Raw genomic sequence first — 21,754 nt, 5'->3', positions numbered from 1 at the left:
CTGAAGTCTGATGTCTCACACCTGAAGACTCTGTTTATGTCGTGTTGTAATGATCTTTTTCTGTTGCCTGGTGTCAGAAATAGAAATCAAAGGGAGATGATGTTTCTTACAAGCCCCTATTATTTTTTGATTTATACTCTGTCCTACAGTGTAGCTACTGTTAGGGGGCCTGTCGACCACTTCCATCAGTGACTTCTTTCCCTTACTATTTCTTATCTCCACCCAAACTGATTCTACATCTTGCTCTTCTAAGCCAATATCATTTCTCACTACTGCACTAATCTCATCCTTTATTAACAGAGCTACCCCACCTCCTTTTCCTTTCTGCCTATCCTTCTGAAATGTCAAATACCCCTGAATATTCAGTTCCCAGCCTTGGTCACCTTGCAACCATGTCTCTGTAATGGCTATCAGATCAAACCCATGTATTTCTATTTGTGCCATCAACTCATTTATCTTGTTATGAATGCTGCGTGCATTCAGATAAAGAGCTTTAAATTTTTTCTTTATACCATTTTTCCCTACTCTGACTCTATTTGCTGGTGCCCGCTTATGTTGGTATGCTCTGTCTCCTCCTGTCACACTCTGGTTATCATTAACCCTATCCCCACCCTGCTCTATTGCCTTCTCCTTTCTCTTTGACTTTCTAAATTCCCCTTCACCTGAACCCTCCCAGGTCAGCCATGATCTCATTGAATGGCCAACTCCTCGAATCACAGAAACATACAGCACAGGAGATCATTCGACCTGTCGTGCCTGTGTCTTTGAAGGAGTAGTTGTGCTCAGACCCACACACACACCTTTTGTTCCTCATCCTCAAGTACCTGTCCAGCACCCTTTTAAAATTATTTATGGATTCAGGTTCCATGGCCTTTTCAGGTCGAGCGTTCCAGATCCTGACAACTCTCGGCTGGTACAGAAATTGTTGAACTCGATGTTGAGTCCATAAGGCTGTAAAGTGCCCAATCGAAAGATGAGGTGCTGTACCTCGAGCTTCCCTTGAGCTTCATTGGAACTGTGTAGGAGGCCGAGGACAGAGAGGTCAGAGTGGGAGTGGAGTGGAGAATTAAAATAGCAAGCGACCGGAAGCTCAGGGTGACGCTTGCAGACTGGACGGAGGTGTTCAGCAAAAGGATCACTCAAGGGGTGTTTGGTCTCCCCAATGTAGAGGAGACCACATCGTGAGCAGCGAATACAATATACTAAATTGCAAGGAGTACAAGTAAATCAATGTTCGGTTTCATCCCAAGAAACCTAGAGAATAGACCGAAGAGGGTGACTTTATTTGAAGAGTAAAGGTTACAGATTAAAGCAAACAGATTGCCAGAATATTAATAACCCCTATAACTGGGCTGGAGTTTAACATCAGCAGAAACAAACCCCAACTGTCAGAATGAACATGGTTCAGTCCTGGGTTTGATTAACAGCAGCAATAACAGCAGAAGCCAACCCCTGCAGTCACTTGTGAACTCGCTGGTGTCTCAGCAGGGTGAAAGACTGATTGAATCCCTTCCCACACACGGAGCAGGTGAACGGCCTCTCCTCTGCGTGAACTCGCTGGTGTCTCAGCAGGTGGTGTGACAGAGTGAATTTCTTCCCACACGTGGAGCAGGTGAACGGCCTCTCCCCGGTGTGAACTCGCTGGTGTCTCACCAGGGTGTATGACAGAGGGAATCCCATCCCACACTCGGAGCAGGTGAACGGCCTCTCCCCAGTGTGACTGCGTTGGTGTCTCAGCAGACCATTAGTGCTTTTAAAGCTCTTCTCACAGTAAAAACATTTAAAAGGTCTGTTATCAGTGTGAACTCGCTGGTGTGCCAGGAGGTTTGATGAAGCATTAAATCCCTTCCCACATTCAATGCAGGTGAATGGCCTCTCCCCAGTGTGAACTTGCTGGTGTGTCAGAAGCTGGGATGATTGAGCGAATCCCTTCCCACACACAGAGCAGGTGAACGGCCTCTCCCCAGTGTGACTACGTCGATGAGTTTCCAGGTGGGATGGGGAACTGAATCCCTTCCCACAGTCCCCACATTTCCACGGTTTCTCCGTGGTGCGGGTGTCCTTGTGTCTCTCCAGATTGATCGATCGGTTGAAGCCTCGTCCACACACACATGTGTACGGTTTCTCCCCGCTGTGAATGGTGCAATGTTTTTTTCAGGCTGTGTAACAGATTAAAGCTCTTTCCACAGTCAGTGCACTGGAACACTCTCACTCGGGTGTGTGTGTCTCGGTGCTTTTCCAGTCACACTGATGTTTGAAATCTTTTCCCACAGACAGAACAGACAAACATTTCTCCTTCCACATTCAAATGCCGATAATATTCAGGTCCTGATGAATCGAGTGACTCCGTCAGATCTTGATGTGATGTTTGGTTTGAGTTTCCTGTCTGTAAATCCTCCCCTTCTAATACTCTGTATAAGGAGTTTACAAAAGTCATCACTGTAAGTACAGGATAGAAATTCAGAACAGACAATTTTACTTTCTATGGAACATTCATTCTTCTCTTGTTCCCACAAACATGTGGTCCAATCAAACTAAAAGAAGCCAAAATAAGCAACAAAGTCCCAACAAAATCAAAGGGAACCTTCCCAACTAAACCAGAATGTTGTTACCAGTATCTGAGAGACACTCTGTACCCTGAGGTGCCCACCGGTCGAGGAAGGTATCAAGTGAACCCATGGACAGCGAATGTTCCCTCTCCAGGGCCTCTCGGGCATGGACAAGACAAAAGACGATAGGAATTAGGCGCAGGAATAGATCATACGGCCCCTCGAGCCTGCTCCACCATTTAATAAGATCATGGCTGATCTTTGACCTTGACTCCACCTTCCTGCCGGATCTCCATAACACTTGATTCCCCTAGAGTCCAAAGATTTCTCTCTCTCAGCCTTGAATACACTCAACAATTCAGCATCCACAGTCCTTTGGGGTAGAGAATTCCAACAATTCACAACCCTCTGAGAGAAGAAATTCCTTTTTATCTCAGTCTTAAATGGCCAACCCCTTATCCTCAGACTATGACCCCTGGTTCTAGACACTCCAGCCAGGGGAAACAACCTCTCAGTATCTACCCTGTCAATCCCCCTCAGAATATTGTATGTTTCAATGAGATCACCTCTCATTCTCCTAAACTCCAGAGAGTATCGGCCCATTCTACACAATCTCTCATCATAGGACAGCCCTCTCATCCCAGGAATCAATCTAGTGAACCTTTGTTGCACCGCCTCCAAGGCAAGTATATCCTTCCTTAGATAAGGAGACCAAAACTGTGCACAGTACTCCAGGTGTGGTCTCACCAAGGCCCTGTACAATTGTAGCAAGACTTCCTTACTCTTATACTCCAACCCCCTTGCAATAAAGGCCAACATGCCATTTGCCTTCCTAATGCTGTACCCGCATGTTAACTTTCTGTGTTTCCTGTACGAGGACACCTCTCTGAACACCAACATTTGTTAGTTTTTATCATTTAAAAAAATATTCTGTTGTTCTATTCTTCCTACTAAAGTGAATAACCTCACATTTCCCTACATTATACTCCATCTGCCACCTTACTGCCCACTCACTAGTCTATCTATATCCCTTTGCAGACTCTGTGTTCTCCTCACAGCTTACTGTCCCACCTAGCTTTGTATTACCAGCAAACTTGGATACATTACACTCGGTCCCTTCATCTAGGTCATTAATATAGATTGTAAATAGCTGAGGCCCCAACACTGATCCTTGCGGCACCCCACTAGTTACAGCCTGCCAACCGGAAAATAACTAGTTTATCCTTACTATCGGTTTTCTGTCCATTAACCAATCCTCTATTCATGCTAATATATTACTCCCAACTCCCTGAGCTCTCTTGCATAGCAACCTTTTATGTGGCATCATATCAAATGCCTTTTGGAAATCCAAATATACTACATCCACTGGTTCCCCTTTATCCACCCTGCTAGTTATATCCTCAAAAATCTCTAATAAACTTGTTAAACACGATTTCCCTTTCATAAAACCATGTTGACTCTGCCTAATCATATTATGATTTTCCAAGTGCCCAGTTACCACTTCCTTAACAATGGATTCCAGCATTTTCCCAATGACTGATGTCAGGCTAACTGGCCTGTAGTTCCCCGTTTTCTCTCTCCCTCCTTTCTTGACCACGGGAGAGGCGCAGGCAGGCAGCCAGAGTGACCCCCCCCCCATGGGCCCCGCCCATCCTGGACCTACAAATTGCTGTTTTCGCCAGGCCCAAGAGTAGGTCCAGGAGAAGATCCTCTGACTTACCCACCCCACTCCGCACCGAGCGGCGAAACATTGGGAGCGTGGGGCTAAAGTGTAACCAAGAGTTGAGGAGCAGCCCCTTCAGGTAACTATACAGGGGCTGCAACCTCTCACACTGAATATATAAACATAGAAACATAGAAACATAGAAGATAGGAGTAGGCCATTCGGCCCTTCGAGCCTGCTCCGCCATTCAACGAGATCATGGCTGATCATCCAAACCCTAGCACCCAGTCCCTACACCGACAGCCATCCCACCCAAGCTCTATCCCCGCAACCCCACGTATTTAATCCCCCCTAACACTAAGGGCCAATTTTTTTTCATGGCCAATCAACCTAACCCGCACATCTTTGGACTGTGGGAGGAAACCGGAGCACCCGGAGAAAACCCACGCAAACACGGGGTGAATGTGCAAACTCCACACAGACAATCACCCGAGGCCGGATTTGAACCCGGGTCCCTGGCGCTGTGAGGCAACAGTGCTAACCACTATGCCACCATGCTGTCCATGGACTCCTCTAGGCCGCAAACATCACATGCGGCCTGGGAGTGGGTGAAGGTGATTAAAAACCTATTGCCCAGGATGCTCCATCTCCCGGGCACTGGGACCCTGAGGCCCCGCCCACTCTGTGTTCCTGGCCAAGATGGCCGCGCATGCGCCGTGATCCCGCCCTGTCCAAGATGGCGGCCAGTGACCCTGCTGACCCGGGCGGCCGGGCCTGTCACCGCGGGGCAAACACGGGGCCTGTGGGCTCCTATTCGGGGCTTGAGGCCTACACCGGGTGGTTATGAAGCTTCCCAGCCCACCCGCGGCTCCAATTCCTCCCCGAGCCCACAATCTCCTACCGACTCCCAGAACCGTCTCTTCCGCTTCAGACCATCGAGAACACTCACACTGCGCATGCTCAGAGCACCGCCCGGTCCCGCGCCTGCGCACTGGGCTCCTGTAGTCAATAATAGGGCACATTCTGCTGCGCGGGGGTGTCTGGGTAAATATCCCTCCATTGAAAGCTCCAGTTGTTGAACAGAATTTTTTTTGTCAAACCATCGAGTTTGGGGCCGGATGGGAAATAAATAAAAGTAATAAATAACTTTCTTTTTGTAAAACAGTGCCCGAACCCTGCGGTATGCACAATCTGCAAGATGACCAAAATCAGGCCGTTTGGATTCAAGGGCCAGTGAGCAGAATGGATGGAACTTTCGCTACAAAACAAAAATCAGCGGGAAGTAGTAACGAGACCGGCAGAAAGTGAAAAGTGGTGTCATGCAGGGGTCTGTGCTGGGACCACTTTTGTCCACAATCATTTGGATCATAAAATAGGAACAGGAGGAGGCCATTGAGTCCATCTAGCTTGTTTCACCATTCAATTAGATCTTGGGTGATCTGTACCATTTCTCCATCTACTCGTTGATAAGGCTATCAAGAGTGCAAAGAATGTACAGGAATTAATTTCTAGAATAGAATAAAAAAGCAGGGAGGTAATGTTAACTTTATATGGATCCTGTGTTTGACCACAGTTGTAGCACTGCATGTAGTTCTGATCTACATACTACAAAAATGTGATTGAAGCACTGGAGAAAGTGCAGGAAAGATTTACAAGGATGTTACCAGAATTAGGAGGACGCAACTATCAAGCAAGATTGAGCAGCCAGTGGCTCTTTTCCCTGGAAAAGAGAAGACTATTCCAGTACAGCTACAACACTGGCATCTATCCGACAATGTGGAAAACTGCCCAGGTATGTCCTGTCCACAAAAAGCAGGACAAATCCAACGCGGCCAATTACCACCCCATCAGTCTACTCTCAATCATCAGCAAAGTGATGGAAGGTGTCATCAACAGTGCTATCAAGCTGCACTTACTCACCAATAACCTGTTCACTGATGCACGGTTTGGGTTCCGCCAAGACATCAAGGCAGCATTTGACCGTGTCTGGCATCAAGGAGCCCTAGTAAAACGGAAGTCAATGAGAATCAGGGGCAAAATGCTCCACTGGCTGGAGTCATACCTAGCACAAAGGAAGATGATTGTGGTCGTTGAAGGTCAATCATCACAGCCTCAGGACATCGCTGCAGGAGTTCCTCAGGGCAGTGTCCTAGGCTCAACCATCTTCAGCTGCTTCATCAATGAGCTTCCCTCCAACATAAGGTCAGAAATGGGGATGTTCGCTGATGACTGCACAGTGTTCAGCGCCATTCACAACTCCGCAGATAATGAAGAAGTCCATGCCCGCATGCAACAAGACCTGGACGACATTCAGGCTTGGGCTGATAAGTGGCAGGTAACATTCGTGCCACAAAAGTGCCAGGCAATGACTATCTCCAACAAGCGAGAGTCTAATCACCGCCCCTTGACATTCAATGGCATTACCATCACCGAATCCCCCACTATCAACATCCTGGGGGTCACCATTAACCAGAAACTTAACTGGACCAGCCACATTATTACTGTGGCAACAAGAGCATGTCAGAGGCTGGGTATTCTGCGGTGAGTGTCTCACCTCCCAACTCCCCAAAGCCTTTCCACCATCTACAAGGCACAAGTAAGGAGTGTGATGGAATACTCTCCACTTGCCTGGATGAGTGCAGCTCCAACAACACTCAAGATGCTCGACACCATCCAGGACAAAGCAGCCCGCTTGATTGGCACACCATCCACCACCTTAAACATTCACTCCCTCCACCACCGGCGTACCGTGGCTGCAGTGTGTACCATCTACAAGATGCACTGCAACAACTCGCCAAGGCTTCTTCAGCAGCACCTCCCAAACCCGTGACCTCTTCCACCTAGAAGGACAAGGGCAGCAGGTGCTTGGGAACACCACCACCTCCAAGTTTCCCTCCAAGCCACACACCATCCTGACTTAGAAGTATACCACTGATCCTTCATCGTTGCTGGGTCCCTCCCTAACAGCACTGTGTGTGTACCTTCATCACATGGACTGCAGCAGTTCAAGAAGGTAGCTCATCACCACCTTCTCAAGGGCAATTAGGGATGGGCAATAAAGGCTGACCTTGCCAGCGATGCCCAGATCCCATGAACGAATAAAAAAAAATTACACCAGACTGGGCGGGGCCTGAGGTACGAGTTGATAACTGAAAATTGGAGGCCATCGTACTTCAACAACAACAACAACTTTTATTTACATGGCGCATTTAACGTAGTGAAACATCCCAAGGAGCTGCACAGGACTTTTTTAAGACAAAAAATTTGACACCGATCTACATAAAGATAAATTAGGGCAGGTGACAAAAAAGCTTGGGCAAAGAGGTAGGTTTTAAGGAGCATCTTAAAGGTAGTGAGGTGGACAGGTTTAGGCAGGGAATTCCAGAGCTTAGGGCCTAGGAAACGAAAGGCACGGCCACCAAAGGTTGAGAGATTATAATCAGTGATGCTCAAGAGGGCAGAATTAGAGGAGCGCAGATATCTCAGGGGGTTGTGGGGCTGAAGGAGATACAGCGATAGGAAGGGGTGAGGCCATGGAAGGATTTGAAAACAAGGATGAGAATTTTGAAATTGAGGCGCTGCTTAACTGGGAGCCAATGTAGGTTAGCGAGCACATGGGTGATGGGCAAACAGGACTTGGTGCGAGTTAGGACACGGGCAGCCAAGTTTTGAATGACCTTAAGTTTACATAGGGTGGAATGTGGGAGGCCAGCCAGGAGTTCATTGGAATAGTCAAGTATAGAGGTAGCAAAGACATGGATGAGGGATTCAGCAGCGGATGAGCTGAGGCAAGGGCGGAGATGGGCGGTGTTACAGAGGTGGAAGTAGGCAGTCTTTGTTATGCTGCGGATATGTGGTCGGAAGCATATTTCATAGAAACATAGAAGGTAGGAGCAGGAGTAGGCCATTCGGCCCCTTGAGCCTGCTCCGCCATTCAATGAGATCATGGCTGATCATCCAAATTCAGTACCCTGTCCCTGTCTTCTCTCCATATCCCTTGATCCCTTTAGCCTTAAGAAATATATCTAATGCCTTCTTGAATATATTTAATTAATGAATTGGCCTCAACTGCCTTCTGTGACAGAGAATTCCGCAGGTTCACCACACACTGGGTGAAGAAATTCCTCCTCATCTCTGTCCTAAATGGCTTACCCCTTATCCTTAGACTGTGACCCCTGGTTCTGGACTCCCCGGCCATCGGGAACATCCTTCCTGCATTTAGTCTCTCTAGTCCTGTTAGAATTTTATAAGTTTCAATGAGATCCCCTCTCATTCTTCTAAACTCCAGCGAGTATAAGGGTTGCACGATGGCTGAGGGACCAGGCTCTTTTTAAAATTAATTTTGTTTATTGCCCCTCCGGCCTCAATCTCGATGGGATGATAAAAAATGTTCTTTGCACCAATTGGGGCTTTCAATGGCGGGGCCTTTACCCAGAATCCCCCGCGTGCCAGAATATGCCTATCTATGACTACAGGAGCCCTCTGCGCAGGCGCAGGACCGGGCAGGGCTCGGAGCATGCGCAGTGCGAGTGGTCTCGATGGATTGAATCGGGTTGCACGTTTCCGGCAGGCGGTAGGAGATTGTGGGCTCGGGGAGGAATTGGAGCAGCGGGTGGGCGGGGTAGCTTCAGGAACACCTGGTGTAGGCCTCAAGCCCCGAATAAGAGCCCACAGGCCCCGGGTTAGCCCCGCGGTGACAGGCCCGGCCGCCCGGGTCAGCGGGGTCACTGGCCGCCATCTTGGACAGGGCGGGATTACGGCGCATGCGCAGCCAAACTTGGGCAGGAACAGGGAGTGGGCGGGGCTTCAGGGTCCCAGGAGAGTCAATCATTGACTCATTGATTTTATTCTCACTCTGCACACAGCGGGTGCAGAACTGAACCCAACCAGAGTAGAGGGAGGGGGAAAACTGGGAGTGGAGGAAAGAAATGGAATACAATATTGGAAAGTGTGAGGTTATGCACTTTGGCAGGAAAAATCGTAGAGCAAGTTATTATCTTAATGGCAAGAAACTGGAAAGTACTGAAGTACAAAGGGATCTGGGGGTCCTGGTGCACGAAACTCAAAAGGTTAGTATGCAGGTGCAGCAAGTGATTAAGAAGGCCAATGGAATGTTGGCTTTCATTGCTAGGGGGATAGAATATAAAAATAGGGAGCTATTGCTTCAGTTGTACAAGGTATTGGTGAGACCGCACCTGGAATACTGCGTACAGTTTTGGTGTCCATACTTAAGAAAGGACATACTTGCTCTCGAGTCAGTACAAAGAAGGTTCACTCGGTTAATCCCGGGGATGAGGGGATGGACATATGAGGAGAGGTTGAGTAGATTGGGACTCTACTCATTGGAGTTCAGAAGAATGAGAGGCGATCTTATTGAAACATATAAGATTGTGAAGGGGTTGGATCGGGTGGATGCGGGGAAGATGTTCCCGATGATGGGTGAAACTAGAACTAGGGGGCATAGTCTTAGAATAAGGGGCTGCTCTTTCAAAACTGAGATGAGGAGGAACTACTTCACTCAGAGGGTGGTAGGTCCATGGAATATGCTGCCCCAAAAAGCTGTAGAAGCTACATCATTACATAAATTTAAAACAGAAATAGACAGTTTCCTAGAAGTAAAGGGAATTAAAGGTTACGGGGAGCAGGCAGGAATTTGGACATGAGTCTAGGTTCGGATCGGTCATGGCCCTGTGGGTAGCGGAGTGGGCCCAGGGGCCGTGTAGCCTGATCCTGCTCCTATTTCGTGTGTCTAATTCTGTTAGATTCAGGAGATGGTTCTGTGATAGTGGATTGGCGGTTAGGATCAGATCAGCCATGATCTTATTGAATGGCGGAGCAGGCTCGAGGGGCCGATTGGCGTACTCCTGCTCCTATTTCTTATGTTCTTATGTTAAATGTTGGAGATGGTGCGATGGGTTTGGACTTCAGCACAGGGAGGAGGGAGAGTGTGTGGGACGGGGATTTACAGCATTGGGGGAACAAGAGAGGAAAGAATGTTCCATAGAAACTCGAATTGTCTGTTCTGAATTTCTATCCTATACTTACAGTGATGACTTTTGTAAACTCCTTTTACAGGGTATTAGAAGGGGAGGATTTACAGACGGGAAACTCAAACCAAACATCATGTCAAGATCTGACAGAGTCACTCAATTCATCAGGACCTGAATATCATCAGCCTTTGAATGTGGAAGGAGAAATGTTTGTCTGTTCTGTCTGTGGGAAAAGATTTCAAACATCATTGTGACTGGAAAAGCACCGAGACACCCACACCCGAGTGAGAGTGTTCCAGTGCTCTGACTGTGGAAAGAGCTTTAACCAGTTACACAGCCTGAAAAAATATCGCACCGTTCACAGCGGGGAGAAACCGTACACGTGTTCTGTATGTGGACGAGGCTTCAACTGATCATCCAACCTGGAGAGACACAAGGACACCCGCACCATGGAGAAACCGTGGAAATGTGGGGACTGTGGAAAGGCATTCAATTACCCATCCAAGCTGGAAACTCATCGGCGCATTCACACAGGGGAGAGGCCGTTCACCTGCTCTGTGTGTGGGAAAGGATTCAATTACCCGTCTGAGCTGACAAATCATCAACGCTGTCACACCGGGGAGAGGCCATTCACCTGCTCCGTGTGTGGGAAGGGATTCACTCACCCGTCCTATCTCCAGACACATCTGCGAGTTCACACTGACGAGAGACCATTCAGCTGCACTCACTGTGGGAAGAGATTCAAGCAGTCCTCCAACCTCATTCTACACCAGCGAGTTCACACTGGGGAGAGGTCGTTCACCTGCTCCGTGTGTGGGAACAGATTCACTCAGTTATCTCACCTGCTGACACACCAGCGAGTTCACACTGGGGAGAGGCCATTCACCTGCTCCGTGTGTGGGAATGAATTCACTCAGTTATCTCACCTGCTGACACACCAGCGAGTTCACACTGGAGATAGACCATTCTCCTGCTCCGTGTGTGAGAAGATATTCACTCGCTCGTCCAGTCTCCGGACACATCAGCGTGTTCATACTGGGGAGAAGCCATTCACCTGCTCCGTGTGTGGGAAGGAATTTAGTCGATCATCCAACCTGCTGACACACCAGCGAGTTCACACTGGGGAGAGGCCGTTCACCTGCTCCGTGTGTGGGAACGGATTCACCCGGTCATCCACCCTTCTGAGACACCAGCAAGTTCACAAGTGACTGCAGAGGTTGGATTCTGGTGTTGCTGCTGTTAATCACATCCAGGACTGAACCATGTTCATTCTGACAGTTGGGTTTGTTTCTGCTGGTATTAATAACCCCTTAAACTGGGCTGCAGTTTCATATTCTGGATATAAGTTGATTGACTTGTCGGGGCTGCAGTGTTCATTTAAGAACCGCTGTCTGATCTTTCCCCTTAATTTCTGATGAGAGTCCCTGAATTATGTTACAATAAAATTAAGGACTTTTACTTCAATCGTATATTAATCTTTGGTATAAAATCTACAATTCAATGCCTGAAAGGTTCCACTGATTAACATCTCCAATTAGAAAGTGCTGATTAATCCTTGCTGACAATTCTTACTGACTTGTACATTACACACAGTGGCACCTCCATTATCCACCAGAAAGAAGGGGAATGGGAATTGGAGAATCGAGAGTCCCCAAATGTTGCCCCTCCCGTCTGGTACAGCAATCCCCTCGGCACGGGAATGGAGACAAGTCCAGTTATAGTAACGGGATGAGTTAAAGGTATTTACTCAGACGGGCGGAAGGTGGGAAGTGGTGTTCCACGGGGATCGGTGCTGGGACCACTGTTGTTCACCATTTACATGAATGATTTGGACTTGGGAATCAGAAGTACAATTTCAAAATTTGCAGATGACACTAAATTGGGGGGTGTAGTTAATACTGAGGAAGACTGTAATAACATCCTTGTAGAATTATTCAGTTGTGTTCAGTAAATAGCAGCATCTTTTAATTTGCTTTGACTGATCACATCACTATATAGTTATGTGAAAAACAGAAATCATTAACAGCTCCCAATTTCAGAATTGTCAAATTCAAACTCAACTTCTTCCAAGTACAATCTAACATTTCAAAAATTGTAATGAATGTAGGCGAGATATTAGGACTGTTGTCTAACACAATCCAAACACAGTGACACACAGACAGATGGGCAGGTGTCGCTTCACAGCGAATCCTTTCAAGCCTCACTGAAAAGTGGCAGACTGGCAATCCATTGTTCACTAATGGAGTTGTGATCTTTGTAAATTAAGAAAGGTAAATGCATGGAAATGTGTCAAAGAGTTGATTAACAGAGTGAGGCATCGTCTCCCTTTGATTTCTATTTCTGACACCAGGCAACAGAAAAAGGTCATTACAACACAACATAAACAGACTCTTCAGGTGTGAGACATCAGACTTCAGAACAACACGTCTGCCAGCTCTGGCCACAAACCTCAGTACAGTCAACCTTTCAGCAGCTGCAGCCCTGATTAAATAACTAGTTGTTTAACATGTCTAGTAGAGCTTTTGTATCAAAATAGAAGAAATGTATTTGTGACACACACACAATTAATAATTACATCACAATGTGATTGTGAGGATCGATTATCGCCTCTTTAACCTTCCGTGCCCACCGGTCGAGGAAGGTATCAAGTGAACCGGTGGACACCGCCTGCTCCCTCTCCAGGGCCACCCGGGCAGGGATAAGACCACGGGAGAGAGGCAGGCAGCCAGAGTGACCCCCCCCCATGGGCCCCGCCCATCCTGGGCCTACAAATTGCTGTTTTCGCCAGGCCCAAGAGCAGGTCCAGGAGAAGATCCTCCGACTTACCCACCCCCCTCCGCACCGGGCGGGCAAAGATTAGGAGCATGGGGCTAAAGTGTAACCAAGAGTTGAGGAGCAGCCCCTTCAGGTAACTATACAGGGGCTGCAACCTCTCACACTGAATATATACACGGCCCATGGACTCCTCTAGGCCGCAAACATCACATCTGGCATTGGAGTCCGGAAAGGAGCTTAAAAACTGTGCACACGACAGCTCCTTGTAACAGTCTCCACCCCAGATCCCCAATGGTGCAGGGAAGGACCCCCGCGTAGAGTGCCCTCCATTGGGGAACCTCGCCTCCGCCAGACAGCAAGATGACCCGCCAGTCTGATTGAGATTGGGCAGTAAACAAATTAATCAATAAATGATACAGAAACCCGAGTCCCCAGGTCCTCAGCCCTGGTGTGAAGTACGCTGGCCACCAATTTTCCGTTACTAACTCGCACCTCAGGCCCCGCCCAGTCTGGTTTAATTACTAAAATAACAGAAAATGCTGGAAATACTCAGCAGGCTGGGCAGCATCCGTGGAGAGAGAAACAGAGTTAACATTTCAGGTCTGGGACCCTTCATCAGAACTGGAAAAAGCTGGAGATGTAACAGATATTAAGCAGGTGCAGAGACGGGGGGGCGGGGGGGGGGTTAGGAGGGGAGGAAGGAAGTGAAAGAACACCCTGTACTTTTGTAAGAGGCAGGAAGGATAAAATGTTGCAAATGGGAATGGCAAAAATCATACTGCATGAAAAATGGGGGCAGGGATAATTATCTGAAATTGTTGAACTCAATGTTGAGTCCGGCAGGCTGTAAAGTGCCCAATCGAAAGATCAGGTGCTGTTCCTCGAGCTTACGTTGAGCTTCATTGGAACAATGCAATAGGCCGAGGACAGAGAGATCAGAGCGGGAGTGAAGCGGTGAATTAAAGTGACAGGCGACCGGAAGCTCAGGGTCACCCTTACGGACTGAACGGAGGTGTTCCACAAAGCGGTCGCCCCAATGTAGAGGAGACCACATCATGAGCAGCGAATACAGTATACTAAATTGCAAGAGAAGTAAATCGCTGTTTCATCTGGAAGGGGTGTTTAGGGCCCTGGACAGTGGGAAGGGGGGAGGTATAGGGGCAGGTGTTACATCTCCTGAGAGGCTTTAATAAACTGGCAATAAGATTTTTATTTTAAAAGCAGGAAAGAGGTGAAAAACGCCACTAGCGATGCCTCAAAACTCACGGACAGAGAAATCCACTTCATCAGTGCCCCTGCCACAGGACTCAATATCCACCCCCTCCACCACTGGTGCACTGTGTCTGCAGTATGTACGGTCTACAAGATGACCACGGTCAGGCCGTGTGGAGTCAAGGGCCAGGCAGCAGAATGGATGGAAAGATCGCAACAAAATTCCCTTAACTCCAACCCTCTGATTTCTGTTTTGTAGCCAGCTTTCCATCCATTCTGCTGCCTGGCCCTTCACTCCACACGGCCTGACCTTGGTCATCTTGTCGATCTTACAAACTGTTTATGGATAGCAAGCTGGTTACAAAACAGAAAACAGAGAGAAGGGGTTGGGAGTAGCTACTCAGACTGGCAAAAGGTGGGAAGTGGTGTTCCACAGGGATCGGTGCTGGGACCACTGTTGTTCACCATTTACATAAACGATTTGGACTCGGGAACCAGAAGTACAATTTTAAAGTTTGTCAGTAACACCAAATTGGGAGGTAGAGTTAATCCTGAGGAAGACAAAATGCAAGAAGATATTAATAAATTTCAGAATGGGCGTCTAATTGGCAAATGAATGTCACTATAGATCAGTGTGTTTTGGTGGGAAGAATAAGGAGGCCACACACTACTTGGACAAGGGGGTGAAATTGGGTTGCTTTGTGCCTCCCGCGATATTCAGCGGGAGGTGAGCGGCGGCGGTAGCCGGTAGCGCCCCACGGCACTGCACCCCCGGCAATGATGTCATCGCCATGCGCAGCGCCCTGGCTGCAACCTTGGGTTGCGACCCCTGACCTATCGCCGGACGATATGTCCGACAGGGTCAGGGGTCGTTCTTGCAGCCGCGGCGGCGCCACTTAAAGGGCCGGTGTCGGGCGGCAACTTTTTATTTTGGCCGACTGCCAGCACCTGCCCCCTTCCCCTTTCTTCTTCGGGGTGTCGGCCGTGATCGCTCAGCCCGGCGCTCCTCTTGATCCGACACCCCGCTCCCCGGTGGTCCAGCAGGGCCCCGGTGTGCGCAGTGCTAGGCCCCTCCCCTTTAATCAGGGAGGGAGGTCTGCTATGACGCGGTGCTATGTGCCGACGGGCGTGGCGCTGTTACAAGAAGTGCCACGAAATTCACTGGTAGCGCCTCAAGAGGGAGGGGAGCGCTTCCAGTAGCACCCCACCTCCTGCCTGGGGCGCTACCACTGAATTTAATGCACAGGGGCGCTAACTTTTTCGGGGCGCTTAAATTAGCCCCAGCGACATTAGCGACTCAAAGGGGGCGCCACCGAATTTTTCCCCCTAAAAGTCTAAATGGGCTGTAGGAGCGGAGGGATCCAGGGATACAGATACACAAATCACTAAAAGTAGCGACACAGGTTAAGAAGGCCATTAAAAAAAATGCACTAGGGTACATTCCTAAAGGAGCCTTCTGTTCCGTGCCTAGGAGCTCTGAACCATGGGAGAGAGCGGCTGGAACACGTTTCTCACACGCCTCGAGATTAACCCACACGGAGCCTTTGCTGTCAGTGAAGAGAGACGAGAAAGATCAAAGTGCCGTTTGTCCCTCTCAGTGTGGCCCTGAAGGACTGTGTCCAGGCTGAAGTTCTGTTCCCACCGTACGATCCTCCCCCAGATTGTCCTTTCTGAGCTCCAGCCAGGTGATGCTAAACACTCAGATGAGAAAGACAAAAATCTACAACAATGTGTTTAACACAAAGCTGATTTATTTGACATCTATCCAGAATATTAAACTCCAGCCCAGTTCCTGGAGTTATTGACATCAGCAGAAACAAACCCTAACTGTCAGAATGAACATGATTCAGTCCTGGATGTGATGAACAGCACCAATAACAGCAGAATCCAACCCCTGCAGTCACTTGTGAACTTGCTGGTGTCTCAGCTGGTGGGATGACTGAGTGAATCCCTTCCCACACACGGAGCAGGTGAACGTCCTCTCCCCAGTTTGAACTCGCTGGTGTGTCCGCAGGTTGGATGAATTTGGAATCTGTTCCCACACACGGAGCAGGTGAACGGCCTCTCCCCGGTGTGAGTGCATTGGTGCTTCATCAGATGCTTTCTGCTTTTAAAGCTCTTCTCACAGTCAGAACATTTAAATGGTCTCCGAGTGAACAAGTTGGTGCGCAGTGAGGCTGGAGGAGATAGTGAATCCCTTCCCACACATGGAGCAGGTGAACGGTCTCTCCCCGGTGTGACTGCATCGATGAGTTTCCAGCTCAGATGGGTAATTGAATCCCTTGCCACAGTCCCCACATTTCCAGGGTTTCTCCGTGGTGCGGGTGTCCTTGTGTCTGTCCAGGTTGGACGATCAGTTGAAGCCTCGTCCACACACAGAACTGGTGTACGGTTTCTCCCCGCTGTGAACGGTGCAATGTTTTTTCAGGCTGTGTAACTGGTTAAAGCTCTTTCCACAGTCAGTGCATTGGAACACTCTCACTCGGGTGTGTCTCGGTGCTTTTCCAGTCACACTGATGTTGAAATCTTTTCCCACCGACAGAACATTTCTACTTCCACATTCAAAGGCCGATGATATTACCTGTAAAAGCAGTTTACAAAAGTCATCACTGTAAGTTGAGGATAAAAATGCAGAACAGATCATTCCAGTTTCTATGGAACATTCTTTCCTCTCTTATTGCATAGAATTACCCAGATTGTACAGCACAGAAACAGGCCATTCGGCCCAACTGGTCCATGCAGTGTTTATGCTCCACACGAGCCTCCTCCCATCTCTCTTCATCTCACCCTATCAGCATCTCCTTCTATTCCTTTCTCCCATGTGTTTATCCAGCTTCCCCTTAAATACATCCATGCTCTTCGCCTCAACTACTCCCTGTGGCAGCAAGTTCCACATTCTCAGCACCCTCTGGGTGAAGGAGTTTAATCTAAATAGGACTTTCCTGGGCAGCCAATCAGCACTGCTGCCTCTTCTGTGCATTTCCTGGTGAGGCGAAACAGTTGATATTTTCTGATCAAAAAGAGCTGAGCTCGGCAGCATTAGTCCTGTTTTGCCTCCTTTGGAGACCAGGTGTACAAGCAGAGTGAGCGCAGCCTTCACAGCAACTGCAATAAAATTGTTACAGTTGTGAAGGAACTTTGTGTCAGTGCACTGGACCACAAACAAAGTATGTGTGTCGATTATTGTCTGACTGCGCTACTGTGACGTTTTAAAGGTGCTATATAAAGGTAAGTTGTTGTTGGTCTGAGTTTGCGGTGTGTAAATGCTGCCCTTCTCACAGTCTGTAAAAGGAGTTTACAAAAGCCATCACCGTGAGTCCAGGATGGAAATTGCCAAGATTCTCTCCTCCTGGTTCCTGGCCAAGGGGGCCGCGCATGCGCCCTGCTGCCCTGAGCCTCTCAAGATGGCGGCTGTTACCCCGGGCCTGTCACCGGGAGAAAGCCCCACAGCTGCTGCCCCGCTCGGGGCAAACGCCCGGCCCGGAGACTCTTGTTCGGGGCCTGAGGCCCACCCCGGGTGTTTATGAAGCGGATAATGTTGAGTGTTTTAATAATGGGGCCGCACTCGGGGTGTGAGCAGCCCGCGTCCCCCCGGGGTTCATAAACCCGCTCCCTGAGCTCGGGGTGTGAGCAGCCTGCGTCCCCCTGGGGTTCATAAACCCGCTCCCTGAGCTCGGGGTGTGAGCAGCCTGCGTCCCCCTGGGGTTCATGAACCCGCTCCCTGAGCTCGGGGTGTGAGCGGCCCGCGTCCCCCCGGGGTTCATGAACCCGCTCCCTGAGCTCGGGGTGTGAGCGGCCCGCGTCCCCCCGGGGTTCATGAACCCGCTCGGGGTGTGAGCGGCCCGCGGCCCCCCGGGGTTCATGAACCCGCTCTCTCACCTTATGTGTCAGCGGCTGCAGTCAAGGTCTGCGCATGCTCAGCTCACACTGCCCGGGTGATTGACGGGAGCTCGGACCAATAGGAAGAGTGGGGCAGGGCTGGAAGACTGAGCGGGTGGCGGGTCCTCCAATCAATCGGAGTGTGTGAGGGGCGGGGCTTGATTTTTAACACTGGAAGGTGAGTTGAGCTTGGGCAGAAGAGGCTGATTGTTGGGCAGTGTGAGCTGAGCATGCGCGGGAGAGGCTGATTGTGGCGCAATGTGAGCTGAGCATGCGCGGGAAAGGCTGCTTGTTGGGCAGTATGAGCTGAGCATGCGCGGGAGAGGCTGATTGTTGGGCAGTGTGAGCTGAGCATGCGCGGCAGAGGCTGATTGTTGCGCAGTGTGAGCTGAGCATGCGCGGGAGAGGCTGATTGTTGGGCAGTGTGAGCTGAGCATGCGCGGGAGAGGCTGATTGCTCGGCAGTGTGAACTGAGCATGCGCAGGAGAGGCTGCAGCAGGTCAGAGGGAGGCGGGCTTCACACACCCCGAGTGCGGCCCCAGAACATTATCCGCCCCTACCCGCGGGTTCCCGATTCACTCCGGCCCGAATCTCAACAAAGCGCCAAACTCCGGGACAGACAGGAAGTGAGTCACGGAGCATCTGCAAATGGAGGAGAAATGGGACTGGTCAGGGAGCGTCTGTAAATGGAGGAGAAATGGTGACTGGTCAGGGAGCGTCTGTAAATGGAGGATTAATGGTGACTGGTTAGGGAGCGTCTGTAAATGGAGGAGAAATGGTGGCTGGTCAGGGAGCGTCTGTAAATGAAGGAGAAATTGTGACTGGTCAGGGAGTGTCTGTAAATGGAGGAGAAATGGAGACTGGTCAGGGAGTGTCTGTAAATGAAGGAGAAATGGTGGCTGGTCAGGGAACATCTGTAAATGGAGGAGAAATGGGGACTGGTCAGGGAGCATCTGTTAATGAAGGAGAAATGGAGATTGGTTAGGGAGCGTCTGTAAATGGAGGAGAAATGGTGACTGGTCAGGGAGCGTCTGGAAGAAATCATTCAGCATTTTTTGGGGGTTGGTTTGTGTGAACAAATATATCAGTGATTTTAATGAGACTCTGTGTCCCAGCTCCTGTAAATACTGGCTGGAAAGGGACCGGACTCTCAGGAGGCTCCCCACCGCTGGCTGCTCGTGTGTCAGTGATCTCCCATCAGATTAATGTGCTTCTGCTGTGGATGTGTTTAACAAAGTGCCCAAAGCCCTCACTGTAACACTCTCACATATCCCACCTGCAGTGTAATGTCCGTGCTGTGTGCTTCCTGTCCAATATCCCCCTGATCCCTGGCTCTCCTGTTGCACCAACTCAGTATAATGGGACAAGAAGTGCCAGCTCAAGAGATTCCCAAATCAGGGACGGAATGAAAGGTTCAGACATGTGGAATGTTAATCTTACACAATGTGTGAGATGCTGAGCACCCGCCCAACATTTCACCACCACACCTTCTTTCAAATAGTTTTATCAATCTCTCCTCCTCTGAAACCTTTGATTCGGGCCGGGGGTCCAGTCCCAAGAGGGACAGCGCATTCGGTCTGATTCCCAGAGAGTTTATACGTAGATGGGGCACACAGGTCACACATTGGACAGCAACTGATGAGTGCAGAACTGAACCCAGCCAGAGTCAGCACCTTCAGGGGAGGAGAGAGAGGGGAACCAGTGAGTGTAGAACTGAACCCAGGTAGAGTCAGCACCTTCAGGGGAGGAGAGAGAGGGGAACCAGTGAGTGTAGAACTGAACCCAGCCAGAGTCAGCACCTTCAGGGGAGGAGAGGGAGAGGAACCAGCGAGTGTAGAACTGAACCCAGGTAGAGTCAGCACCTTCAGGGGAGGAGAGAGAGGGGAACCAGTGAATGTAGAACTGAACCCAGCCAGAGTCAGCACCTTCAGGGGAGGAGAGGGAGGGGAACCAGTGAATGTAGAACTGAACCCAGCCAGAGTCAGCACCTTCAGGGGAGGAGAGAGAGGGGAACCAGTGAGTGTAGAACTGAACCCAGCCAGAGTCAGCACCTTCAGGGGAGGAGAGAGAGGGGAACCAGTGAGTGTAGAACTGAACCCAGCCAGAGTCAGCACCTTCAGGGGAGGAGAGAGAGGGGAACCAGTGAATGTAGAACTGAACCCAGCCAGAGTCAGCACCTTCAGGGGAGGAGAGGGAGGGGAACCAGTGAATGTAGAACTGAACCCAGCCAGAGTCAGCACCTTCAGAGGAAGAGAGGGAGGGGAACCAGTGAATGCAGAACTGAACCCAGCCAGAGTCAGCACCTTCAGGGGAGGAGAGGGAGGGGAACCAGTGAGTGTAGAACTGAACCCAGCCAGAGTCAGCACCTTCAGGGGAGGAGAGGGAGGGGAACCAGTGAGTGTAGAACTGAACCCAGCCAGAGTCAGCACCTTCACGGGAGGAGAGGGAGGGGAACCAGTGAGTGTTGAACTGAACCCAGCCAGAGTCAGCACCTTCAGGGGAGGAGTGGGAGGGGAACCAGTGAGTGTAGAACTGAACCCAGCCAGAGTCAGCACCTTCAGGGGAGGGAAAAAATTTGACTGACAGGAAAAATGTTGGAGGTGGTGCAATGGGTTTGGATTTCCATGCAGGAAGGAGGGAGAGTCTGTGGGACGGGGATTTACAGCTTTGGGGAAGAAGAGAGGAAAGAATTTTCACAGCAACTAGAATTGCCTGTCCTGAATTTCGATCCTGTATTTACGGTGATTACTTTTGTAACTTCCCTTTACAGGATATTAGAAGGGGAGGATTTGCAGACGGGAAACTTAAACCAAACATCACGTCAAGATCTGACAGTCACTCAATTCATCTGGACCTAAATATAATTGGCCTTTGAATGTGGAAAAATGTTTGTCTCAATCTTTACACAACCTGAAAAACTTCTCACCATTCACAGCAGGGAGAAACCGTACACGTGTTCAGTGTGTGGATGAGGCTTCAACTGATCATCCAACCTGGAGAGACATAAGGACACCTGCACCATGGAGAAACCGTGGGAATGTGGGGATTGTGGGAAGGGGTTCAGTTACCCGTCTGAGCTGGAAACTTATCGACGCAGTCACACTGGGGAGAGGCCATTCACCTGCTCCGTGTGTGGGAAGGGATTCACTCAGTCATCCTACCTGCTGACACACCAGCGAGTTCACACTGGAGCGAGACCATTCGCATGCATTGAATGTAGGAAGGGATTCAGTCAGTCATCCCACCTTCTGAGGCACCATCGTATTCACACAGAGGAGAGGACTTTTAAATGTTCTGACTGTGATAAGTATAAAACAAAAATGATCTGCAGAACCACCAACGCACTCACACTGGGGAGAGACCGTTCATCTGCTCCGTGTGTGGAAAGAGATTCACTCAGTCATCCACCCTGCTGACACACCAGCGAGTTCACACTGGGGAGAGGCTATTCACCTGCTCTGACTGTGGGAAGGGATTCACTTCATCATCCAACCAGTTTAATCACCACCGAGTTCACACTGGGGAGGGGCCGTTCACCTGCTCCGTGTGTGGGAAGGGATTCACTCAGTCATCCAACCTCCTGAGACACCAGCGAGTTCACCAGTGATTGGATTCTGCTGTTATTGCTGCTGTTAATCATATCCGGGACTGAATAATTTTCACCCTGACAGCTGGGGTTTGTTTCT

At 49.6% G+C, this 21,754-nt stretch overlaps 2 protein-coding genes across 2 annotated transcripts in view; one reads left to right on the top strand and one right to left on the bottom strand.

Moving 5' to 3' along the window:
- Positions 1 to 1,217: 1,217 nt before the first annotated feature.
- LOC147119236 (uncharacterized) overlaps positions 1,218 to 21,754 on the bottom strand; it is a 192,878-nt gene continuing 172,341 nt past the window's right edge. The window contains exons 5-6 of the mRNA XM_085984906.1: positions 16,252 to 16,335; positions 1,218 to 1,957 (exon numbers count right to left, since the gene is read on the bottom strand). Coding sequence (XP_085841032.1) covers positions 1,459 to 1,957; positions 16,252 to 16,335 — 583 coding nt within the window. The 3' untranslated portion in view covers positions 1,218 to 1,458. The remainder of the gene's footprint in view (positions 1,958 to 16,251; positions 16,336 to 21,754) is intronic.
- LOC147119241 (uncharacterized) lies at positions 10,472 to 11,666 on the top strand. The gene has a single exon (XM_085984910.1). It carries the CDS (start codon positions 10,652 to 10,654, stop codon positions 11,408 to 11,410), a length of 759 nt encoding a protein of 252 aa, XP_085841036.1. The 5' UTR covers positions 10,472 to 10,651; the 3' UTR covers positions 11,411 to 11,666.

This window comes from Somniosus microcephalus, chromosome 4 (assembly GCF_052327205.1).
Source record: "Somniosus microcephalus isolate GS21.2 chromosome 4, FLI_Smic_1.0, whole genome shotgun sequence".
NCBI classification, from domain to species: domain Eukaryota; kingdom Metazoa; phylum Chordata; class Chondrichthyes; order Squaliformes; family Somniosidae; genus Somniosus; species Somniosus microcephalus.
The sequence above is the reverse complement of the archived record's forward strand: the minus strand, read 5'-3'. Positions and strand labels throughout refer to the sequence as shown.

Bases quoted from the DNA above. Each gene is read 5' to 3' on its own strand.
- LOC147119241 (XM_085984910.1), top strand. From the start codon at position 10,652: ATGGAGAAACCGTGGAAATGTGGGGACTGTGGAAAGGCATTCAATTAC.